We start from the raw sequence: 26,008 nt of genomic DNA, 5'->3' as shown, positions 1-26,008 counted from the left end.
GGCAGAACAGCAGAGAGGGTCCACGTGAGTCTGATCAGGTGCCCTTTGGATGCTGAGGTCAGAGATGCTACAGGGACTGTAAGATTTATATTCCTCTGGAAGGTCTTGTTAAGATTTTAGGCTCCTGTATATTTATTAAGCACCTTCTCTCAACCAAGTACTGCATCTTAGGTTGTGTAAATGGCAGGGGTAGATGGCAGTTCACCTAGAGTGGGAACATGGTCAACCAGATGGCCATATTGTAGTAGTACAGCCAGATGACTGAAAACCACAGGGGCTGAGAGGGAAGACATCACAGACTGGCCCCACCCTGAAGAGGCCAAGATACTCCCTGAGGACATGATCTCTGAGCTGAGATGGCTGAGTGAGTTGGGATGAGCAGATGAAGGGGAGTGTATTAGTTGCTAGGGACTCCTTAACAAAATCACAACAAAATGAGAGGCTTAAAAGAACAGAAATTTATCCTTCACAATTCAGGAGGCCAGAAGGCCAAAATCAGGATGTCAGTAGGGTTTGCTGTCCCTGGAGGCTGATGGAGAATCTGTCCCGTGCCTCCCAGTAGCTACTGATGTTTGCGGGCAATGCTTGGCCTTCCTTGACTCATAGATGCATCATTGCAGTCTGTCTCCATCTTCACATGGCCTCCTTCTGATTCTCCTTCTCCTCCCCCACCTGGTCCTCCCCCCTCCTCCTACTTGACTGCTCCTCCCACCTCCCCCTCTTTTCTAGCTCCTCCTCTTCCCTCTTCTCATTTTCCTTCTCCTTCTTCTCCTCCTCTTCCCCCCTCTTCTCCTCCTCCTTCCTCTTCTCCTCCTTCCTCTTCTCCTCCTCCTTCTCTTTCTCCTTCCTCTTCTTCTTCCTTTTCTCCTTCTCCTCCTTCTCCCTCTCCTTTTGCCTCCTCTCCTTTCCCTTCCTTTCCTTCCCCTTCTCCTCCTCCCCCTCTTGCTTCTTCTCTCTCTCTCTCCCTCTCCCTGTGTGTGACTGTGTGTGTATGTATGTGTCTGTCTGTCTTTCTGTCCATCTGTATCCTCTTTTTTTCCTTTAGAGAGAGAGAGAATATTTTTTTTAATGTTTGTGCATTTTTGAGAGACGGAGAGAGACAACACAAGTGGGGGAGGTGCAGAGAGAGAGGGAGACACAGAATCCAAAGTGGCCTCCAGGCTCTGAGCTGTCAGCACAGAGCCCAGCCTGGGGCTTGAACCCACGAACTGCAAGATCATGACCTGAGCTGAAGTCAGATACTTAACTGAATGAGCCACCCAGGCACCCCTCCTCTACTCTTCTTATAAGGACATCAGTCATTGGATTTAGGGCCCACCCAATCCAGTACAAACTTACCTTAACCAATTACAACTGAAGTGACCCTATTTCCAAATAAGATCCCATTCTGAGGTTCTGGGAGGACCTGGATTTTGCAGGGTCATTATTCAAACCAGAAAGGGGGTGAGAGTGCTCTGGGCAGAGGGAGTAGCCAGTGTGGAAGAGCCCGGAGCATCACCCTTGGGGGGAATGCACATTGCTCGGTGTGGCTCCAGAACAGAGTATGGGGTAGGACTTGTGGGGACCTGGGCATGAGAAAGAAGGGAGTGCCTCCTCCCTCATGGCCTCCCTCAAGGCCTCATGAAGGGCCTTGAGTCCAAGAAAAGAGTCTGGACATTATTCTCAGGGCCCTGGAGATCAAAGAAAGGGTTTTACACAAGGGAGGGTGCACAAGGATTTGGTTTGGGATAGAGAAATAAGAGAGGCTGATATTTGTTGAGTACTTGCTTCCAGACCTTTTTTTTTTTTTTTAAATGTTTACTTATTTATTTTGAGAGAGAGAGAGAGAGAGAGAGAGAGAGAGAGAGAGAGAGAAAGTGCATGTGCATACACGAGAGTGTGGGAGGAGGAGGGACAGAGAGAGAGGGAGAGAGAATCCCAAGGAGCCTCTACACTGTTAGCGCTGAGCCCCCCCCCCCCCCGGGGGGGGGCAATCTCACGGACTGTGAGATCATGACCTGAGCCAAAGTTAAGAACCACATGTTAAGTCGCTGAGCCACGCAGCTGCCCCGGATAGTAAGGAGTTTCCGTAAGAGATGGGCACACACATTCTTCCTGCTCTTTCTCTCCCACTTCCTGCCTGACAGCTTAGTGAAATCCTCAGATCCCTAAGAAAAGGGTAAAACTGATCACCCCGAGACCTGTACTGCTTGCACTCCCAAAAACCAACCTGTAACTAACAGCCTGGCATTTTTATTTCTGGAAGTCGCTGCCCCTTCTCCAACCTTGTTTGTCTTGGGCTGCCCGAGAGTGAACACCGTCCAAATCGGATTTGACATCAGCGCATCCCTGAGGCCAGCGGGGCCTCTGTGTGCCACCCCCGGAGCCTTGGCCTCTTCTTCACCTGCTTTCTAAAAATTCACAGCCTTTCCCTACGTCCCCTTCTTCCTGTTTGGCTTGCGGTTGCCCTGCTGTGTTTTCTCTACCTCCAGGACTCGTGTTTGCTCCTGGCGTGAAGACTCGGTAGGTGGACACTCTGGCCCCACTTACCTTTCTAGCGTCAGCTCCTGCTTTTCTGTTTGCTTGCCCTTGGTGAGGAAAGACCGTGAAGAAATGGAGTGCGGTTCTGTGCATGTGGACCGGCACAACAGCCTGGACCGATCCAGGTGGACGCACATGACAGCTTCTTGCTTCTGAGTTACTCGTCTGCTCTCTTAGGATGGAATGTCTCACTGGGAGAACACGGCCACCTGGTTGTCTTGAGCTCCTCTGCTCGTGCACAGCACTTGTTAGTTTGTAAGTGCCATCAGAGCACTGCTCAGATTTGCCTTGCACAGCAACCCTGTGTGAAGCGTGAATGAGAGATTATCACAGGTTTACCATGTACCAGGCACTGAGTGTGCCTCTCCACGTCTAACCTCTCTCTCTATGGATGTTTTTGACCCAGTTTTATGGAGGAGATGATTGTGATTGAGAGATTCATTCCTTTGTCTAAGATTGCCCAGCTTATATGTGGTAGTATGAGAGTTAAAGTCTTTCTGACCCTTAGTCTTTGTTTGCCTCTGTGTTATACTATTCCAGGTATTGCTAATTCCAATGTACAGATGAGTAAACTGAAGGTCCCTAGGGGAATCTGAGAAATTCAAGCTCAAACACATTGAGTAAACTGGAATTCAGAACCTATTTCTTGCATGCCCGGAGCCTGTCCCCAGTTTCCTGTTCTCTACTGCTTTTTCAGGCTCTAGGGACATAGAACTGGCCAGACTCCTACCTGTAACATCCCCTGAGCTGCTCCTATGTTTGAGGCAGGGGTCCCCTCAGCCTTTCAGGAGCCTGGCATGGGGATATTTGTTTCACTAGGTCAGTGGTACAGTAAACCCTTGAATACTGAGATTCTCTTCTGGCCGAACGTTCACAGTGAAAATCTGATCTGTAACAGAAGCCACATGGTTGGTGGCTCAGCTGAGGCTGGAGGACGCTGAGGTCCGGGTACCCAGGGAGAACCAGAGCTACTGGCCTGGGATCGTATCATATGGCAAGGCCAGGGGTTAAAGAATCGCTGGATCATTAGGCTAAAGGTACTTTCGAGCTCAGCCCCCATCCAAGGGGGGCAAGGGAGATGGGTGGTATTCCTCTGTACGACCTTGCGGAAGTTTCCTGTGCTGGGAAACCTATACCTGGAATTGCCTAGGTAATTTGAGGAGGCATATGTGAGGCTGGGCAGGGGCTAATCAGGCCTTCGATGCCCCTGTCCCTTCTCACTCCAAGCAGAACCATGTAGCCATGTTGAGGTTAGTTTGAATCTCAGTTGCGCTACTTTGGGTAATGGACCTCCTGGCTCTGTGCCTCAGTTTCCTTACCTGACATAGGACAAAGATGCCTAGCATGCACATTTGTGCCAAGGTGAATGCCAGAGCACGTGCAAAGTGTTTGGTCCAGATTAAGAAGGATTTGGGGGCCTCCAGGCAAATATTGCAGAATAGGCATTCAGGTGCAGAAGGTCAAGCTGTTTATTCACTCCTCCTTAATTTATTCATTTACATTAAATCTACCCTGGCTGAATGCTGTTGACAGCAGCAGCAGCTAACCTTAGTCTGTGAGCAGCTGCCATGCACCCTCCCCACAGCACTACATGCACACATCTTAGTTAGCCTCACGATGACCCAATGAGCTGACACTGTGACACTGCCCTTGTTTAAGCAGTCACGAAGCCAAGGCTCTGCAAGGGAAAGTGACCTAGTCAAGGACATAGCCTCAAAGTAGTAGAATCTGGACTAAAACTGTCCCTCTGAGGCCAGCTCTTAGCCACTATGGCCAACGGTGCTGGAGGGTTTTGGAGACAAAGCGTGTGCCTCCCTGCCTTCCAGGAGCTCCTGGTGTGGATTTAGGAGCTGATCCAGGGCCACAGGGGGTGACCTGGGAGGGTGGTTTAGATGCAGTGGAGGCAGAGACAGGCGGTAGTGGTTGTAGGTGGACAGTTGGTTAGGCCTTATCTTTCCCAGGGATCTGGGATCTGACCACAGGGTCGAAGTCTCATAAACGGGGTGGGCGGAAGGGGCTGTGGATGAAGGGCCCGCACTGGCAGGGGCCTGACCCTCACAGCCAGTGAAATGCCCAGAGGTAAATAGAAGATAGGCAAAGAGATTTCCCCAAGGTCGTAATTGACAAAAGTGAAAAGCTTTACTGAAGAGGCAGCCTCAAGACATGCCCATCGACTCCTGGATTTGAAGATCATGTTTTCCTTTTCCCTTCTCCGGATCTGCTCTCTCTTTGTGCACCCTCCCCATTGTTCCCGTTTTCTCCTCCCCTCCCTTTGGTCAGTGAGAACCACTATGCAGTCAAATAGCCAGTGGCTCTGCAATGAAGACCTGGGTTCACATCCCTGCTTTACCACGTCCTGGCTTTTTGTACCCAGGTGGACCTAGGATCAAAAGCTGTGTGACTTCAAGCAGGTTCTTTAACCTTTCTGAACCACCTTTTCCTCATTTCATCTATAGAACAGACGCTATAATCCCAATCACATTAGATTGTGTTGAAGATCAAAGAACAAGAAGGAAAAGCAATAAGGAGAGGGCCTGCTATTATTTCATCAAGTGTTCTTTCTGCCTCCTCTCTCTTTTCACTGCCTGTTGCTCTTATCTCTTTCCTTCATTTTCCTCCTCCCCCACCTTCCTTTGTCTCCTCCCTCTCTTATCTGTAATGGAAAAACTGACAAGTAATACCCTGGCAAAGGAGTTTTCTAGACACAGAGCAATCACTGTTGTATGTTCTATGGAGGGAAAAAGGACCTATGTTTACTTGGGGGGGGGTTGCAAATGTGATGAACCCATGCATATGCACCCATTTTATAAACGTACATATGTGCATATATGTACGTACATACATACACACATACACATAAATACAATAGGGTTATTTGGTTTGTGTGCTTGTGCGTAAGTTCTGACGCCCAGAGAATGCTCCCTGAGCATTCCATAGTAGCTCAGCTGTACCTACATGCCTGGTCACTTCTTAGCCTGCGTTCCCACCCACTTTTCCCTTCCATGGAGGTGATGAATTCCAGCTTACTGAACTGAGGTCCTTGCAAAAAGAACACGATAACGTTCCCGTGCAGGCAGGAGACTAGCCTAATGCTTTTAGTGAATAGTATCCTTCTTGGCTTAACTGGGTATGCTTAACGGCAGTCATGCCCCGCCCCCCACCAATAATGTATTTAGCATTAACATCTGTCGTCTTTGTTAGATATTATACAAATAGTTGTCGGAAATCATCCTTGCCTTCAGTGAGATCATAGTCAAGGAAGAGCAATCAACCACATGGGTGTGGTTGGAAGGATGTAGGCTTTAGAGCTAAAACAAAAAAAAAATGAAACCAAACACAGCCAAAAATGAGGCTCAGCTTTTGCTCTACTGTTCACCATAGTTTCCAAGTCTCTGGATTTCTCCCCTCTCTCTCCCAAACAGTGAGGATGATCCTTCCCAACCCCATGAATTACCCCCAGGGATTCGACACAGGGACCTGTAGCCCCCCAGACACAAAGCACAGTATGTAAGGAAGAAAAGCAGGGTAACTGAGGGAGCTACTCCATCCATTGCAGATGTTCCTGGCACATGGTGAATACAGTGGAGTGAATAGAATGCCCACTGTCCCCTCCAGTTCTTGGCAGGTGCCATCGGGGACACAGACATGCTTGTGAGTAACCCTGCTCTTAAGGAACTCACAGAACAGGGTATTTTGTGAGTCTTGTGAATCATGTAAGATACGTCTATAAACATCGTAACCTGTTCCAGGGCAAGGTTTGGTACGCAGACTCTGGAATATTTGCTAGTTGGATGTATTAAAGAAAAATAAGCTTCAGTTTGCCTTAATGCTCTGATTAAAGGAGACCTAGAAAGGTGTGTTTTTTTTTTCATTTATTCATTCAACAGATATTTATGAGGTGCCTATTTTGTCCCAGGCCCCCTACTGGGAATCACGTATTAGAAGGAAGTACAGAACATGCAGAATTATGTTTGATTTAACAATGTTGTCTCATATTTGTAGCAGGTTGGAAGAAAGGGTACTACTGTCTCTTGATCCCTAAGTGGACTCATTCTAGAGATAAGGAAGCAAAGCTGAGAGAACGTGAGCAAATGTCCTGGGGTCACTCAGCTGATGGGAGGCAGAGTCGAGGTTCAGCTACTCACCTGTGTGAAGCCATAGCCTTGACTCTTCTCCGCGTTTAGTCATCTGCTTGCTCTGACATGACCATTGTCTATCTCATTTGCTCCCCATGGCAACCTGATGAAGAAGGAAAGGCAGGGATTCTTGCTCATCCTCCTAGATGTGAAAACCAAGGCTCAGAGAAGTCAAGCGGTTTGCCCAAGGTCACACAGCTTGTTGGCGAGAAAGCCAAGTTTGGAAGTGACATCTCTCTGGCTTTCAAGCAGCGGCTAGGGGTTCCTGCAGCTTTAGGAACCACGCCCAGGGATCTGCGCTGAGTCTGGTGGACAGGGAGACCCCGCTGGCCCCGTAGCCCAAAGAGCACTGGCCCATTTTCTTCTCCTTCTGCTCTTCTGCTCCAGGGCGGCCTCATCGCACTGCTGCTCCTGCTGCTGGTGTTCACTGTGGCGCTGTATGCCCAGCGGCGCTGGCAGAAACGTCGCCGCATCCCCCAGAAGAGCGCCAGCACGGAAGCCACTCACGAGATTCACTACATCCCATCAGTGCTGCTGGGACCCCAGGCCCGGGAAAGCTTCCGCTCCTCTCGGCTACAGGCTCACAATTCTGTCATCGGAGTGCCCATCCGGGAGACCCCCATCCTAGATGACTATGACTATGAGGAGGAGGAGGACCTACCCCGCCGGGCCAACCACGTCTCCCGCGAGGATGAGTTTGGCAGCCAGGTGACGCACACCCTGGACAGTCTGGGCCGGCCGGGAGAAGAGAAGGGGGACTTTGAGAAGAAAGGTGAGTCCTACTTGTTGTACCCCACCTTCCAGGGGACGTTCTGGGGAGCTGGGAAGAGGCACAGGAGCTGGGCGGTTGGGGACACAGGTGGTGTCTTCAGGGCTGAGCCACTTTGGATTCATGGGCAATCATCAGACTTTGTCTTCTCTAGTTCTTTAGCAGTGATGGGAGAAAGAAAGAAAGAAAAAAAAAAAGAGTCCGTGTTCTTGGAATTGAGTTTTGAGGAGCATCAGAAGTTACCTAGTTCAATATCTCTCCATTGTCTCTTGATTACTTCCCTTGATGGCCTTCTCACTACTGTGGTGGGAAGTCTCCTCATTTTCACACACTACTATTAGAAAGTTTTTTCCTTACATTGAATTGAAATCTCTTTTCTCTGGGCTTTCACGTCCACAAAGAAAATGAATCTGATTTCTTTCTTTAAGGCAGCTCTTGGAAAATTTGACTGCAGAAAAAAAAGGAGCACTGTAACTTCTGGAAATCAATCTGAATAATCCCAGTTTCTTCAGCCAGTCTCATATGACATAGTTTCAGACGTTTCAGCATCCTGGTCACTATCCTCTAGGTGGAGAGTCTGACTTTTCGTGTCCTAGAATGTAACACCAGAACTAACAGACCTCTTCCTCAAGGTGGGAATACTCCTGTGCCAAGCCAAATGGGACTCTCACCTCCCTCTTGCCAGCTGGTATGCTTCTGTTGATGAGATCACATTTGTTTTCCTCCACTATTGCTGGGTCGTACTGAGATTTTTTAGTGACTGAAACCTCTCACCCTTTTTGATATATGCTGTTGCAAAGACACATTTCCCAGAAGTTGGAAGACAATTGATTATTTAGACATGAGCATAGAATGTGCTCTATCTGTCTTTAGTAAGTGTCTATGGCACCAGTCTGTTTATAGATGGGATTTGGCTCTTTTCCTATAAATGCTGCAAGCGAACCATTCTGCTCTTTCCTCCTCATTGTCTCTGTGATGCTGTTAAAGGCTTGGCCTGGAGACCCCCGTTCTGACACCGACCCACTGCTTTTGGTGAGTTGAGGGGAGCCCTCGCTGCTTGGGCCAGCGCCGGAGCTCTGAGCTCCACATCCTTCTTCTCTCCTTCCAGGGTCCTTCCTCTTGGACCCGTCTTCTGTTGTGCTCAGTGGACTGATAAGGACATGAAGGGTGTCTTGCACAGAGACATTTTGTCAAGCCTGGAACCCTGCAGAGAGGGGAGAGTGAGACAATAGGGGAGAACACAGGGTTTGGTGTCACCTGGACCTGGGTTCAAATCCTGCCTCCTTCATTTACTGGGTGACTTTGGAAAAATAGGAATTCAGCCCTCTGAATCTCAGTTTCCTCATGGAAGGGTTCTGGAAGGATTCAATATAAAAATAAAATGTGTGCAAAATACCTACCCCAGGGCCTGGCACGTGGTAGAGGTTGAATCCCCGAGAGCTGTGTTTGTAGACCTCAGGCCCCTGCTCTTAGCCAGGCTTCCAGAGTGTCCTTAACCCAGACCCAGTATTCATCCCCAGTCTCCTTATATGTTCTAGCCTGGGGTATTTCCCTTGTCCTCCATGGTCACTCCTGTCTCTGAACTGTTCGTTTACTGGCATTCCCTTCCCCCTGCCTCCAGGAAGTGGAGATGAGCTAATTAAATTAAACCCCACTCCTCAGTTCACTGGTGAAATGGCCTTGGACAAAACTCTTCGCCACCTGGAAGGCCATGCCTTCGCCTCACCTGTTTTTGTCTGATCCACGTTATTTTTTAAAATAATTAATTTTTTTAATGTTTATTTTTGAGAGAGCCAGCAAGTGTGAGCGGGGGAGGGGTAGAGAGAGGGGGAAACACAGAATCCGAAGCAGGCTCCAGGCTCTGAGCTGTCAGCACAGAGCCCGATGCGGGGCTTGAACTCACAAACCACGAGATCATGACCTGAGCCGAAGTGGGACGCTCAACTGACGGAGCCACCCAGGAGCCCAAACAATTAATTTTTTTAATGTTTATTTTTGAGAGAGAGGGAGAGAGAGTGAGTGTGAATGGGGGAGGGGCAGAGAGAGTGGGAGACACAGAATCCGAAGCAGGCTCCAGGCTCCGAGCTGTCAGCACAGAGCCCGACGCCGGGCTCCGACCCACGCACCGTGAGATCATGACCTGAGCCAAAGTCGGACGCTTAACCGACTGAGCCACCCAGGTGCCCCTTGTTTTAAACAATTAAAAGAATTTTTTTTTTTTTTTCAAACCCTGCCTAGGCTTTAAAACAAAGTACAGTTTGAAATACCACACAGCTCCTTCATCACTGTATCCAGCCACTCTTCCATCCGTTAAGGGTGGGCGAGGAAGAAATCTAGGCAAGATGGAAGTGAAAGGCACACTTTTCCTGACTGCACCCAGCTTGCTGGTCGCCCTGCCTGTCAGGAGGGGGCTGCTCGGGGCTGTTCTTGCAACACTGTGGTCCCTGAGCACCTGCTCCTCCTTGTCTGGACAGGAGAGGGATGGCTCCCCTGGCAGGTTGTAGAAGATCTAACAGCAGCTCAGACAGGTGAGCTCTCTTTGCCTCAGGCGGCCCTTGGGAGAGAACTGTGAGGTGCTGTCTTTCATGAGGTGACCGGGGAGCAGCCACGGGCTTTGTCCAGAGTGGACAACTATTCAGAGGCTGGGCAACCCAGACAAAAGTAATCCCATAGCCCTTTTGTTTAAAAAAAATTTTTTTTTTACGTTTATTTATTTTTGAGACAGGGAGAGACAGAGCATGAACGGGGGAGGGTCAGAGAGAGGGAGACACAGAATCTGAAACAGGCTCCAGGCTCTGAGCTGTCAGCACAGAGCCCGACGCGGGGCTCGAACTCACAGAGTGCAAGATCGTGACCTGAGCCGAAGTTGGCCGCTCAACCGACTGAGCCACCCAGGCGCCCCTAGCCCTTTTGAAATCATAACTGCCAAAGGCTGATCCCAGCTACATGTTTGCTGCTTAGCATTTGCCTATAAATTCAAACTCCTTCACTATTCTCAAGCGCTGTCAGCCTGCTTTTCAGCTTGGACTTGTAGAGAATAGAGAGGACACTCTGGAGAGCAGAGGGAGGGAGTTTCATTACCAAGGGGCCGCTGCTTGGGTTTCCAGACCCCAAGAGCGGTGTCCTGAGCAGGTCTGAAATTCAGCTGGTACACGCCCGTGTGGCCACACCCTTTGTTACATATTGAACTTCTGTGTCAGTTGGTAAGTAGCTCCTTGTTCTGAGTTCCCCCCCATGCCCTTCTGCTTCCTGGCCATGCCAGCCCCCCTCCAAGAATCCTCCTGAAGCTCCCACCATCCAGGAACAGGGGTGGCTTTAGGGTACCTTCCCGGTGTGATGGTGGGTACCCTGTCTTGCTAGTTGGTGCCTCTGCCTTAGAAATGCTCAGGAATTTTGCATATCATTGCTGATACACCTTAGCACATTGCTGTGGATTTAATCACGTCAGTATGTGAATGCTTAGCACTGTGTTTGGTACATAACAGAAACTTGATAGATTTCAATTCCAGTTCTCCTTATCCATCCTGAAATTTATGTTTCCCTTCCCTGAATATTAGGCATGAAAGCTCAAGGAAATTAAGGTAACAGATTTATCACCTTATCAAGGGATAGGGTAGGGGATGGCTGAATGGGTATTGGGTTTCCTTAATTTGGTTTTATTATTGTGGAAAAAGAATACATACTGTTTCTAATGGAAGGAAGGGAAGGAAGGAGAGAGAAGGAAATAGAAACAGAGACCTTTACTTAGCTCTATAACCTCTGTTTTGAGAACTTTCCTTGAATTATGCCATTTTCACCAGTAACCCTGGGAGTTGTGTACTAATGTTGCTCCCATCCTACAGAGCAGGAGATTAAGGCGAAGAGGGGCTGAGTAACCCGTCCAATGTCACACAGCAGGAAAGTGAGCCAGGTTAAAATTCCAGCACTAGAACTGTCTCGATAAGGGGCAGAGCAGGGAGGGGTATGGATACACCTCCCACGCTGAGTTTCACGGTCTTGAAAGGCACTAAGCTGTTGCAATCCCAGGGACAGCTAAAGCATAGCAACCATGAACTTGCTTCGTCCACAAATCAGGGAAGAAAAATATATAATTAACATCTGTTCTTGGAGGCAGGAAGCTGCTACAGAGTAAATCTGGATTTCTGGATTGGCTTCTAGCAGGGACTTTGCAACAGAGAGATCCCATTTTTTAGTGTTTTGAGAGGCTCCCAAGGGTACAGGGGACTCGTATTTGTTGTCAATAGAGCACTCTAGGGTGACAGAGAACTGGAAAGCTGTTTATTAACTTACCCTCCTAATGCCCCCAGGCAAATGCCATGTAAATGTCATTGTTGTGTAGTGCTTTCTAAAATTTCAGAGCTCTTTGTACTCAGCACCTCATTCAAATGCCTTGATGTTCAAACTTCTTCATGCAGAGGCTCTAGTCTAAGCTTCTAGCAACCTCAGCTTCACTCCTGCCCACATCTTAACTTCCCTTTCCTACCCTCAGCCATTCTTTACACAGCGGCGGCTCTGTTATGATCCTTCTGGTCACAGTGTTTCATGCTGAAAGTTTTTCCTGAGCTCTCACTGCTATTGACCTCAGCTTCCATACTCCAGCCAATGGCCTCCTCTCTGCTCTTCAGTTTTCCTGAGCTTGTTGCACCACAGGTCCTTTGCATAGCCATGATTATGTTTGCCTGGAAGAATCCCAGTCTTTCTTTCCCCAGTCTATCATGGCTGACTCCTTCTCACCATTCTGGCGTCGGCTTAGTCTCACCTCATCAGACAAAGCTCTTTTCTCTATGTGAGCTCTCTTCTTTTGCCTTCTATCAACTCCCCTGTTCGTTTCTGTAATAGTAATTTTTAAATTATTTGGGCGTTTTAATTAATTGCTTTAATTTTCCCACTGGATTCAGGGTTCCATGAAGTTGTGTACCAGATATGTTTGGTTTATTCTGTGCCTCATGAAGTATCTGGCATGCAATACGTGTTGTATCAGGTTGATGGAGGAATGGGTAAATGAGTGGATGGAGAGATGGCTATCTTAGTGCGTTTCCACAGGCTGGTAACTTGCGTGGGCTCCTTACTAATCTTTTTCTGACCTGGACCAGCCTTGTTTAGTGATTTTAAATCAAGAATTTGTTGACTCTTCCCACCCCTTTCATAAGGAAGAAATTACTCTTATCAAAATTTGGAGATCATCTCAGTTATGCAAGCTAAAAGTAGCAGAGCCAGAATTCGAACCCAGCAAACCCCAGTAGGCTCTGAACACTATACCACACGCATTAATCCTGTTCACTTATTTGAGCAGGAGAGGTAAGACATGGGCTTAGCTGCTAGCAAGCCAAGTCCCTTGGAACTGTGTTTATCAAAAATATTGAACACCAGCCACAGCGAGAAATAGATTTTGCACTGAGGCCCTACATGTATGGGTAGGAGTGTGTGTGTGTGTGTGTGTGTGTGTGTGTGTGTATCTCTAAAATAAGTTTTGCAAAAGCATACTTATCTTTATTACGTGTGGCATGCTCTGATATTTTCAGTTCTTTTTATGTCATCTTTTTAATGCTGGTATGGACCACTGAATTGGTTTCACAGTTGACGAGTGGGTCTTGACCTGAAGTTCAAAGATCTCTTAAACCTTAGAGAGAGTATATTATATTAGGATCCCCAGGGGCACAGGTCCCTGGTTGCTGGATCTCTGATCGCTTCCTGCAGGTGCTTTTTGCCTGGGGATCTGAAGGAGGAGGATAATTCAAGGTACTCAAGGTGAGGTTTGGGTAGAGGAACTGGGGATGGTACACGAGAGGGTCCTGGCCCACGTGAGGGCTTTACGTCTATTGTCCCTGTGGCCAGCCCATTGGTGTTTTTTACCCAACATGATGGCCCGGGGTCCCATCATCTTTATACTCTCTCTTGAAACTATGTGGCCATTCCTTCCAAAGGCTGCTCTGTATGTTCTGTATATTCTTTCCTTAGGGGACACTCTCTCTTCCATCCATCCCCCAGCTCCCAGAAATTTCTCCTGCTGTGTTCACTCCCTGAGAAAAACCACCCATCCTTTAAGCCACAGCTCGACACCTTCCTCTTCCCAGGTTCTTGGAGGCTCAGAGGGAGGTTGTCCAAGAGCATGAGGAAACTCACTCCCTAACAACAGCTCCCATTTGGCAGGGCTTTGAGGGTGCTGCCAGGCTCCCTGGGGCGCAGAGGAAAGCGGGATGGGCAGAATGGCTTCCACCAGAGCTGAACTGCTTTTAACTGGTTCATACATTGTGGCTCCACATAAGATTTTTTTTTTTTAACGTTTTATTTATTTTTGAGACAGAGAGAGACAGAGCATGAACGGGGGAGGGGCAGAGAGAGAGGGAGACACAGAATCAGAAGCAGGCTCCAGGCTCCGAGCCGTCAGCCCAGAGCCCGATGCGGGGCTCGAACTCACAGACCGCGAGATCGTGACCTGAGCTGAAGTTGGACGCTTAACCGACTGAGCCACCCAGGCGCCCCAAGATTATTTTTGAAAGATAGTTTCTTTAGTGTAAAAAGAAAATGTTGGATATGACTTTCTTACACCAATCTGCCCTGGCTTCGTGTTACCGACTGGCTCTCCCCTCTCCTTGTTGAAAGTTCCTTTTGGAGTCTGAGTTGCAAAATGCCCCAGAGGCCGTTTGGTGCACTTTCTGTCTTCTTTACACTTTTATCACCTGTCCTAGAGGGAAAGGGGGCTGACGCTTTAGTCCCTGCATCTTTTTTTGGGAGGGTGGATATACTTCCTTCACTACTCAGTCGTTCCTTCATTTACTCATTTGATTTTATTTTTTTAAGCAAGTTTTTTAAGTTTCTTTTTATTTATTTTGAGAGAGAGATAGAGAGCAAGCGGGGAGGGGCAGAGAGAGAGGGAGACAGAACCCCAAGCAGACTTTGTGCTATCAGCTCAGAGCCCAACGTGGGGCTCGAACTCACAAACCATGAGATCATTACCTGAGCCGAAATCAAGACTCGGATGCTTAACCAACTGAGCTACCCAGGTGCCCCTCATTCTCTTATTTAACAGGTGTTTACTGAACACCTACTATGTGCAAGACCTTGCATTTAATGCAGAAGAGACAAAGAACAATGGGAAATCATTTTCTTCTAGAAGCTCACAGTTTAGAGGGGTTTAAAACAGTAATAGCCGCTTTATTTTATATAGTCCTTTAACATTTATAGAATGGCTTCATAAACATTATATGATACTCTGTGTGTTACTGAACCCTTTGAGAGACCAAAAACCTTACAGAGCTCAGAGGAATTGAATCACTCTGCCCCCATGACAAAGAGTAAGTTTGGGGATGAAGCTCTCCTTAAACCCACATCTCTTGAGTTCAAGTTCACGGCTCTCTCTGTCTGGCCACACCGTATTTATCTCTGTAGCATCTTGACTATTGTTTGGCAAAACAACTTGTTACATCCAGACTGCCCTCCCCTCTTCATCTGAGGCATAAGAATGTCTCCTCTTTGGATGTATTCAAGCCTGGGTAGCTCTTGGTTCAGAATACTATGGCACGATTGGAGATGAGACACAGTAATTCTTTCTAATTCTCAGATTGTAAAATTTGAACTCAGTTCGTTTCCATTCTATTTTCTTATTTGGACTTCTTAGAAAACAAAGTGGGGCAAGATCTGTATTTGAAAAAAAAAAAAAAGGTTCCTTAGAACTGGGCAGCCTGGCAAGTATTCAGAATTGAAAAGTTTTCTTTTTTTTTTTTAATGTTTGTTTATTTATTTATTTATCTGAGAGAGAGAGAGAGAGAGAGACAGACAGACAGATAGACAGACAGACAGTGCGAGCCAGAGAGGGGCAGAGAGAGAGAGAAAGAAAGACACAGAATCTGAAGAGGCTCCAGGCTCTGAGCTGTCAGCACAGAGCCCGATGCGGGGCTCAAACTCACAAACCATGAGATCACGACCTGAGTCAAAGTCGGACGCTTAACTGACTGAGCCACCTTCAGGCGCCCCTTCTTTTCCTTTTCTTTTAACCCCAGCTGGCCACTTGTAGGATGGTAGAACATTCGTGTTCTCGCCAATTAATGTTACCACGCAGTGGAGTGCATAAGACTGTGGAAGACCAGACTCTGACTCTGCACCAAAGCTTTTGCTGCTTTGATGTGTCAGTCCCCCCGTCGTGGACATTGGCCCTGGTGCCGGAGTGCACAGGCTGGGCAAAGCAGGAGGGAGCCGCTCCTCCAGCAGACTGGAGCTCGGCATCCCCAGACAGCCGTCCTCTGAGCTGTCTCCACGCTCTCTAAAATAAGATATAGACAGAGATTTGTCATGGAATCACAAACAGGAATGTCACCAAAGCTGTCACCAGAGCCCCTTAAAATGTCACTTCCCAGCATTAATTGCCACGATAGCAAAACAAACGGGCGTTCTCTGAACATTTGCTCTTCCCCTCCTCCCTCATGATTCTTCCCCTATCTCCCTGTCTCCCCTTTTCTCCCTTCTCCCGCAGAGTCCCCCTCCTCCTTGTCTCCAGGGACACTCTGGGCATTCTGACTTGATTAGACTGTGCCCTGGAGAGGCAGCCCCACCACACACTGACAGATGTGGGTGAAGGAGGTTTGATAAATGTCAGGGGCTGAAGAGACTGCTCCCTGATTGATCAGAGCTGGAGCAATTTCCCAGCAGTCAGGGGACTCCGTATCTCCCATACAGGCCTCCATTGTAATAGCTGGACATCACCCAGCGGGGGCCTGACTGTCACCAAGAGTCCAGGCAGCTGAGGCTCTCTCTCCTCCAGGATCCCAGCCTGCCTCTGCCTCCTGTATGCTCATCCGCCCCTGGGATGCAATACATTACCACCCTGATCCACACTTATGGTCAGTTTTTTTTTAATATTTCCTACTTAGCAAAGTTTGTAGGCTCATTGTGGAAAACTTTTGAAAAAGCCTAAATTAGACGTTTTTCATAATGCCTCAACAACTGTTGACAGGGTTTTCCTTTTGTTTCTCTTCTCCTCTTTTGCATATTGAAAGTTGAAAATCTATTATTTTATCTCTTACATTTTTCTGAAACATTATGCCAGAACATTTCAAACTGCTTATCATTTCATCTTCTGACTGTCTCATAGTTTATTTATTGGTGAACATTTTAGTCGCTTCCTTTTTATTTTATGTTCATTAGCAATAGACATTTGGGGCTTAATATTATTTTTCACTATTCTGTATTATTTTCTCAGGGTATATTCCCAGGAGTGGAATTACTGGGTTAAATGATTTGACTGTTAAAAAGTTGTTGGTGCATGTTTCGCTCAACACCCCTGTGTCAGAAAGTCCCAGTAAACATTTGTTAAATAAGGAAACATTTGTACATCTATTTTTTTATTTATGAATTCAACAAGCTTAAATTAGGTCTCTACTGCGTTAGGCACAGTTTAGGGCACGAAGGATAAAGCAGTGAATAAAACATATATAATTCCGTTTCCATTAAGTTTATGTACTTTTTTTGGGAGAGACAGACAGTGTGAGCAGGGGACGGGCAGAGAGAGAGACGGAGAGAGACAATCCCAAGCAGTCTCCCCATTGCCAGCACAGAGCCCAGTGTGGGGCTTGAACTCATGAAATCGCGGGCTCATGACCTGAGCTGAAACCAAGAGCTGGACCCTCAACTGACTGCCACTCAGGTGCCCCTAAGTTTATTTTCAAGTATGGAAAGACCGTAAATAAGTGAACAAGAAAAAATATATTTATGTAAAAATATATAATTAAATAGAAAATATAAATATGTATGAATATACATTGTATAAGCCTAAATATATAAAATACATATGTATAATTATATATAATATCAGATCATGATCCTTGCAACAAGGGAAAATTAAAACAAGGAAAGGAATTAGGACCCTCAGGAAAGGCCTCACTCATCTGAGGACCAATCTGTAGTAGATGAAGAACCCAGTTGGATATTTGAGGAAGGAACGTTTCAGGCAACACGAATGGCAAGTGCAAAGGCCCGGTGGCATCAGTGTGCTGGGAGTGTTCAAGGAATAGGAAGAAGCAGTATGGGGAAGAGAGCAGTAGAATAAATTGGGTCACAGAGGTGCTAAAGAAAAGGTCACGTAAGGCCTGGTAGGTAAGGGTGTTGGCTTTTGCTGTGAGTGAGATGCGGAGCCATTGGAAAATGGGGAGTTAGTTTCCTGCAAAGGTGTTAAGCAATTGGGAGTCAGAATGAAAAGGAGGGGTTTAGGTGGAGTTGACATTCAGAAGGAAGGATGCTGGGGAGACCAGAGAATAGAGGTTGTGCTCTGGCATCTCTGGGGTAGAATTCAGTCTCCAGATGTATTTCTTTTGTTCTGTTTGCATACAGAGTATGTTTTACATTTTTCAGTTAAGTTGCCCATCTTCATAAGGCAGGACATTCCGCGTCACATTCACATTTCTGCCCATGCGTCAGGCACCGTTGAGTTGGAGACTTGATCACTGGAGACTCTGGGAACGCCAGGCCTCTGGCACACGGCGGAGGCTGAGTGGTAGTGCCTCATCCGGGAGGGCTGTTCTCCCTCTCCAGCTCTGGCACCGCCTGACCCACTTCCTTAACAGCAGCGATCCCCACTTTGGTGGCAGGTCCGGATGCCATTCTTCACCCTCTCCAACTCCTTGAGTTTTGTGTTTCCAGCCAGACGGAGGCTCGCAGCGGAACAGACACCAAGAGACCTTTGAGAAGTCAGACAGCAGAGTAGGAAGTGGCTAAGAAGCCCAGCTCTCAAAGCAGACCCGTCATGCCTGCAGTTCACAAGGTGTGAGAACTGGAGAAAGTCACTCACACCTCAGGGACTCAGTGTGCTCGCCTCTGAAATGGGATGGCCGTCTGAAGGATGCTTGTGGCTTTGAGACCAGGTCACAATTGTCAAACACTTAGTGGAGGAGTTTGATTCTAAACAGAAGCCATTATTGCTACTGTGTGAAATGCTCACTGCATTCAGCACAGGGAGGCTCAGAGAGGGGAAGGGGCTTATCTAAGGTTGCACAGCCAGTTCTGTGGAGTGTGTACGTGGGGGAGGGGTAGTGGTGGCCCTACCAGAGGCCATCTAACTTCCAGCCAGTGTCACCTTAGTGTGACTGCCACACGTTCTGAAGGGATGATTTTTTCTATTCAAATCCTGGATGTGGACCTGGGTCCTGACACATTCTGGGAGATGACTGTCTATGTGTGAGAGGAACGAAGGAATGAATCCCTGGCTGCAAGGGGCTGTTTTCTCCCCCGGGGAGAGTCAGGTGGACAGCACAATGCTGAGTTGGCTGTGCCAATGCCAGTTGTTCTCTGCCTTTCCAGCTTTTCCTTCAGCCATTGCTCAGCAAGGGGGGTCTCCTGTCTGAGGGGGTTCAGATGTCTGGCAGGCAGGACCTTCCTCCCCACCGTCTCCGGGGTGGGACAGGAGAGACGCAGGATTATGAAAGCAGGGGAGTCTTGAGGCTCCTCTCCGAGGCTCCAGGCTCTTGGAGAAAGGATATCCATGGGTGTGCAGGCAGATGCATTGCTGCCCCCTGAGCACAGAGAGGCCACTGACCGGCATGGATGGATAATCCCCACCCAGTACCTGGCTCCTGTGCGACCCTTAAAATGTGGCTGCCCTGGGGCACCTGGGTGGCTCAGTTGGTTAAGCGTCCGACTTCAGCTCAGGTCGTGATCTTACAGTCCCTGAGTTCGAGCCCTGTGTCGGGCTCTGTGCTGACAGCTCAGAGCCTGGAGCCTGTTTCAGATTCTGTGTCTCCCTCTCTCTGACCCTCCCCCGTTCATGCTTTGTCTCTCTCTGTCTCAAAAATAAATAAACGTTAAAAAAAAATTAAAAAAAAAATGTGGCTGCCCTTATGCCGGCAGCCCACGGGCTCACTGCTCCTTGGCATTTCCAAGGTGGACATTTACTGCCTGCTCTCTCTTCTCTGCGTTTTAAATCTATGGTACTTGAAACATGTTGTTTCCTCTTTTCTTTGCCTGGGTCCTCATCTGTGGAATGAATACTGAAGACAAAAGTATCTTTGTAACTTGGCCAGGAGCCATTCTGTTTCGGGTGGTCAACATCCCCAGCAGGATAAGAGTCTGGTTTCTACAACGTTCTCAGACACTAAGCCTTCCGGGCATCCAGCAATGACATGAGAATGGGGAGTGAGACCGGTGTGCCTGGGTGGCTCAGTCAGTTACGTGTCTGACTTCGGGTCAGGTCGTGATTTCAAGGTTTGTGAGTTCGAGCCCCGCGTCAGGCTCTGTGCTGACAGCTCAGAGCCTGGAACCTGCTTTGGATCCTGTGTCTCCCTCTTTTTTCTGCTCCTCCCCTGCTCATGCTCTGTCTCTCTCTCTCTCTCTCTCTCTCAAAATAAATAAATAAATAAATACATACATACATACATACATAAATAAAACATGAAAAAAAAAAAAAAAAGAATGGGAAGCAAGTAATCTTCCTCCCTTGGCTCCACGGTTCCATACTTGAGTAGAGATCAGCCGTCAGCTATATGGAGCAGACTGCCCCCCCACTGTCCCTCTTCATCACATACTTTCCCAGCCTCCCCCCTTCACTTCCTGGCACCCAGACAGTATTAACAGACACAGGCTGGCTTTGGAAACTGCATCCTGTGGAAAAGGTGATGGTCTCCCCTAACGAGGGGCTCTGGGTCAGAATCTAACCTTTATCTGCTCACTGGTTTTGAGATTTTGGACTAGTCGTTTCTCTGGGCCAGTGGTTCTCGACCCGAGGTGATTTTGTCGCTGTCACCTCCTTACTGGGGACATTTGATAATGTCGGGAGACCTTGTTGTTCGTCGTGGACTGGGGAAAGGGTAGAGGATGCTGCCGGTATCTGGTGGGTAGAGGCCAGGGATGCCGGTAAATGCCCTGCTATGCACAGGACACAGGATGGCTCCTCGCGGTAAAAGGATTACCCAGCTTAGAACGTCAGTAGGGCCGAGATTGAGAAGCTCTGTTCTAAGCCCTGGGTGTCACGTTGGTAGAATGGAGGTTCTAATTTTCACAAGAATGTGGGAGAGCCAAATAATTACGCAAGCGAATGCTTCTTGTCAACTAGCACATTGCACAAACATAGGATGGGAATGCTGTTGTTGCATTGTAACTTTTTTTTTTTTTAATTTTTGGCCTGTTTTGTTTTCCAGTATTTCTTGGTTATTGGGAGATTATCTTTACAATTTTTGTAGCCAGTCTTTGGTATTTTTATTTTTTAGTTTTATTATTTAAAAAAAATCTTTAAAAACTGAGTTGAATCCTCAGCAGCTTTTTTTTTTAAGTTTTTTTTATTTATTTTTGAGACAGAGAGAGACAGAGCATGAATGGGGGAGCGGCAGAGAGAGAGGGAGACACAGAATTGGAAGCAGGCTCCAGGCTCTGAGCCATCAGCCCAGAGCCTGACGCGGGGCTCAAACTCATGGACCGCGAGATCGTGACCTGAGCTGAAGTCGGACGCTCAACCGACTGAGCCACCCAGGCGCCCCTAAAAAAAATCTTTAATGTTTATTTATTTTTGAGAGAGAGGGAGGCAGAGAGAGAGGGAGGGCACCACAGAATGCAAAGCAGGCTCCAGGCTCCGTGCTGTCAGCAGAGAGTCTGACGTGGGGCTCGAACCCACAGACTCTGAGATCATGACCTGAGCCGAAGCTGGCCGCTTAACTGACTCAGCCACCCAGATGCCCCAATTTTTTATTTTTTTAATTGAAAGCTAGCTGACACACACAAAGTGACATTACTTTCAGGTCTGCAACGTAGTGATGTGACAAGTCTCTATGTTATGCTGCGCTCACCACAATTGTAGCCACCATCTGTCACCATACAGCACTCTTACAATACCATTGACCACGTGCCCTGTACTCCACTGCATTATTTTTTTATTCACTATATAGAAGGATTTGTTCTTGAGAGAGCTACCTCAGGGCCTTTGCATTCCTGTCCCTGAACAGTGTTTTCTCCTGGTTTCTGCATGACTTGTTCTCTCAGTCCCTCCCGGTCTTTTTCATAGGTCATGTCATCATTGAGGTCATCCCTGACCACCCTGTATGAAATAGCACAGTACAGACAATCACATGTACATACCCCACACTCTAGTCTCCTTTCCCTTCTTCTCTTTTTCTTCTAGCCTTTGTCACCATTTGACCCAATATACATATCTGTGTATCTAATTGTCTGTCTCCCCCAGGTATTTTGTCTGTTTTGTTCAGTGCTATGTGCTTGTTATTTAGATCACTGCCTGGCAGAGAGCAGACAACAAGTAAATAACTTCTAGAATGAATGGGTAAATAGAATGAGTGAATGAATCAATGAATGACTGACACTGAGTGCTTTTATTAAGTTTGTTCAGGTTTCAAAGAAGAGACTGTTTGGGTTAGCTGATGAGGATTTATTTTTAGTTGCAACGGGAATAATATTAGCTAGCTTGTATGGGCCAGCCTCCATGATCAGCACTCCATAAATATTTACACATTTAATCCTCAAAAAAAAAATGTTGGTATGGTCAGTACCTCTCATTGCCCTTTTTTTTCAGATGAGGCAACCAGAGCTGGGAGAACACAGGTAACTTTCCCAAGATCATGTACCTGCTTGGCGTTAAAGCTGGGATTTGTACCTTGCTCTATGTGTCCTTTGAATGCTTGCTTTTCACTGATGTGAAAAGCATCACATTTGGAGAACCCAGGGGCCAGGGATGACGAGAAGACAGTCACAGGATTCAAGGAGAAAGCGCCACTGTTAGGCTGTAACAGGAATTAGCACACTGTTTCTGCCTCAAGGGTCTCTGCTAAACTCGTGAATCTGTGTGAGTGTCTCTGGACCTTTCTTTATCTCCTAATCTGTGTATGCCCATGGCTTCTGCTGCCTCATAGCTTCTGTTCCTGGCTCCACTCTGTTCCTTATGAGATATGCTCATCTGACTCTGACAGTCTTCTTGGATCTCCTGTGCAAACACCCTGTGAGAGAATTTCCCATCTCCAGTATTTAAAGTCCTAACGGGCAGGTCCTCACACAGGCCACACCACCATCCACAGGCTAATGTGGGGCTGTCTCTGCTCAGACATGGATCTCTGGTCCCATCAGCTTCGCCAGGATAGGGGAGTTTCAGCGTACCCTCTGGGCTCTTATGCACCTGCAGCTGCCTTTCACTAAAGCAGGCATCTGTGAGTATGGCAGGCCCTCAAAGCATCATATCCCGTCCAGAACAGCGGGGAGCCCATCTGCTCAGAGCAGGACTGATGTGTCTTGCTTCAAAAGGACCTGGTTTGTAAATAGCTCAGCTTAGCAAAGAGATAAATCAAGGAATGACAGATTATTTTCCTAAACGGTTCTTTATTTTACAAAAGCATTCTCCCCAGGATCTCCTTCAATAGCTAGCGCCCCACCAGTGCATGTAAAAGAGGGTGGGACTTCACCAACTTTTGACTTATCGAAATATTTAAGGATACACTAACCCATAAGTCAAAGCAAAAGTAATGGGAGGGCTTTCTGGGGGAAGTGGCCAGCCAGTGGACGATGGGTTTGGAATGGGGCATTCATGGGTATAAACCACCTTGATCGTGGGCAAGCTGACTGACTTAAGTCTCAGCTTCCTCATGTGTGAAACTGGTTTACTAATAATTTGGGACTTCTAGAGTCGTTTTGAAAATGAAACGCCATAATAGATGAATAGCCTGGTGCATAGGCTATCTCTCCTACATATTATTATGGTCTTGAGAAAGTCACATTCTCTTCCTGAACCTCAGTCTTCCCATCCGCCTCATGAGCAGCTTGGACCCTTTTAGGTCTACACACCTACATCTTTCAGTTTCTGCCCCTGTCACTGGAGTCCAGTGGAGACTGAGCCAGAACTGAGTGCCATTTGTCCAGCTAGCATGGCTAATGGTGTGTGTGTGTGTGTGTGTGTGTGTGTGTAGTGCAGGGAAGTTACTAGAAAAACCAGCATCTCTGTAAGAGAAAGAAAGGAAGACTTTCTCTCAGGCAACCTCTCATCTACTCGTACCTCCTTGTACAGAAATGGTGCAGAAAGGAAAAAGGGCGCTAGTAACTAGGTTTCTAACTGGGCTAATACGTGGCAGAGGTCAGTCTCAAGCCTCTTTGTATATCCTCCTGGCTCCTGGACTGTTTGGTAAGTGTCCCAAGGAGGTTGGCAGAGAGAGACATCACTTCCTCATCATTTCCCTAGTGAATGAAGCCTTGGGAGACCAGATGCATCCACTTCATTATAATTATGTTAAGTGCCGCCTGATTGGCGCTGTTCATCACCCCGGGAGAGCAGCCTCACCCAGTGTGGACAGACAGGCAGCCTGCTTTGGCTCAGCATAGCTTTGTCCCATCCAGCTGTGTCTTTGGCAATGACTCCTATGGTTCTCCCTTTTTCCCCCTCTTTTTTTGAAGAGAAAGCATGGGGAGACAGAGGGGAGGGCACCGAAGGGGGGATGAGGGAGCCTGGGTTCTGCCTTCAGCATGCCATATAGCCCAAGTTGAATCCTCTTCCTGCCTGGGCCTCCCTCCACGTAACTATGTGTAGCATGGTCAGGTGCACCATGAGATCTCCACTCCCTTATCCAGCTCTGAACTTGTCGGGATCTCAGGAGAAAGGTGATGTTGGTGTTCTAACAGGGGAGGGCGCTCCTGGGTGGTAGGTTGGTTTCGTTCTGGAGTCTGAGTGTTTGACCCTGGAGGAGCCTGGAGGAGAAAGCAATTTCTGTACTCTAAGAAATATTCCTACACCAGGAATCTTTCTTCACATTGTAAGAAAATGAGGTTTGCCTCTTCCTATCAAAGAACGGGCCAGAGGGTGGTTAGAGAGTATTTTTATCTGAAGGGCCACATTTTGTGATTCCAGCTGTCTGTGCATGGGTTTGGGGAGGGGTGTGTGGGTTTCCAAAAGAAAGAGTGGGGATGACAAATTAGGAAAGAGTTCGTGAGAGAGTGAGTGAGAGAGAGAGCGCCTTCAACAAGGGTGTTTCAGGCTGAGAAAGATCCAAGAGGGAAGATAAAGGGGTGGAAATGAGATCACTCTGTAGGTGGTTAGGCATGTGGGCTCCAGAGCCAGGCCGTCCTGGTGAACCCCTGGTATTTCCTAATACGAGCCATGCATAACCTTGGACACGTGAGTAAACGCCCCAGCCTCCCACTGCCGTCATCTCTAAAATGGGGAAGATCAGACCAAGCATCCCCACGTTGATGGACTAAATGAGTTGAACGTGTCACAGGACATGCTTTTGCAAAGAAAAGGCTCAGTGAGTGTCAGCTATGACAGCGTGTTGAGGATCTTCTGCAAACAGATCAGGCACTTTGCGTGCTATTTTTTTTTTAATCCCTGCAGCCACCCCACAGTTGACTCATCCATTCATGACCAGAGCAGAGGCTGATTGAGCCTTGCCCTCCGACACACCGCCTGCCAGCGGAAGACGGTCTCGAGATCTGTTCTGACTTACCCGAGTCCGAACTGAACGCCGGGCTGCCGGGAAGGGAACGCACTAAGAGCTCTGAGGGAGAAGAGGGGAGCCCAGTTGGCCTCCGTTTGACTGTCTAGCATGGCCTTTCTCAGGAGGGAGGATTTTAGCCGAAGTCAGAGGGATCCGTAGTGTTTAGCCAGGTGAAGAGCTGAAGAGCAGAGGAAGTGACCTTTGCAAAGGAAAAGTGTGGCCCAGAGGCCAGTGTGACTAGAGCACAGAGAGGGGGCTGGGCCAGAGGGGACTGGGCCAGAGTGGGAGTGTTCTGTTACACAGAGTTGGGGAAACCAACACACAGGAAGTGGGGGTAGCTTTCCAGAGGCTGTATGTGTGGGATGGAGGGGTTGGGGGTCTGCTTGAGATGAAAGCTTCCCTTCCATCCCCACTAGGGACAGGGCCAGGAAAGCAGATTCTGGTTTGCTGTTGGAGGGAGCAGAAAGCATCTGTGTGTGAGCTGAGGGATGGTATTGATGGACAGCGGTGACTTCAAAGGTGGCGGGGCAGGCTTCACGTGCCCTGCCGAGTTTGGACCTCATCCATTTTAATTCCCTTAGGGTTATGGGGTAGAACTGGATTAATTTCAACCTAACCCTATCTGTGCTCCAGGGTTTAATATCTCCTGTGCCCCCTGGGTCATTCTTGGCATCAGATGCTCTGCTCAGATCAGTGGTATAAAGTGTTTTTGGTTTTTCATAGTTCTGTGTTTGTACGTGTGTGTGTGTGTGGGTGTGTGTGTGTGGGTGTGGGTGCGCGCGCGTGTGCATGCGCGTGTGGGTGTATGTGTGGTTTTCTTCCCCGAAGCATGCTGAGTTCACTGAAGGAAATGCACGAGACTTGGGTGAAACCTTATTTATTTTTTTTCAAGGCATGCAGTACAAAGTCATTTCTCTCCCTTCATTAATATGCATGAGGCTGGCCTGTTCTCTCTACTCCTCAGGAAGCATAGGCAGGGAGTAGGGGGGAGCCCCATTTGACTGGTGTCATGGCCCTGCCCATGGCTGCTGGCACCCCATTAATCAGGGGGGAACAGTAGCCTCGTGAACTGTGAAATTGGCAGCCCCCTGACAGCTCTGGGGCCCATTCGAGCAGGGACTCTATTTCACAGCTGGAAGGTGGCCGTGTAGAGTGGGGAAGGAGGGCGCTGGGCTTAGCGGGCC

The 26,008-nt window shown here is 47.9% G+C and overlaps 1 protein-coding gene across 1 annotated transcript in view; it reads left to right on the top strand.

The window, feature by feature from the left end:
* The window catches only part of ASTN2 (astrotactin 2), a 754,139-nt gene that overhangs the window by 69,353 nt on the left and 658,778 nt on the right, over positions 1-26,008 (top strand). Inside the window, exon 2 of the mRNA XM_032595525.1 lies at positions 7,044-7,428. Coding sequence (XP_032451416.1) covers positions 7,044-7,428 — 385 coding nt within the window. The remainder of the gene's footprint in view (positions 1-7,043; positions 7,429-26,008) is intronic.

The sequence above is a fragment of the Lynx canadensis genome, chromosome D4 (assembly GCF_007474595.2).
Source record: "Lynx canadensis isolate LIC74 chromosome D4, mLynCan4.pri.v2, whole genome shotgun sequence".
NCBI classification, from domain to species: Eukaryota; Metazoa; Chordata; class Mammalia; order Carnivora; family Felidae; genus Lynx; species Lynx canadensis.
Note: the sequence above shows the minus strand (reverse complement) of the source record. Positions and strands in the feature narration are given on the sequence as shown.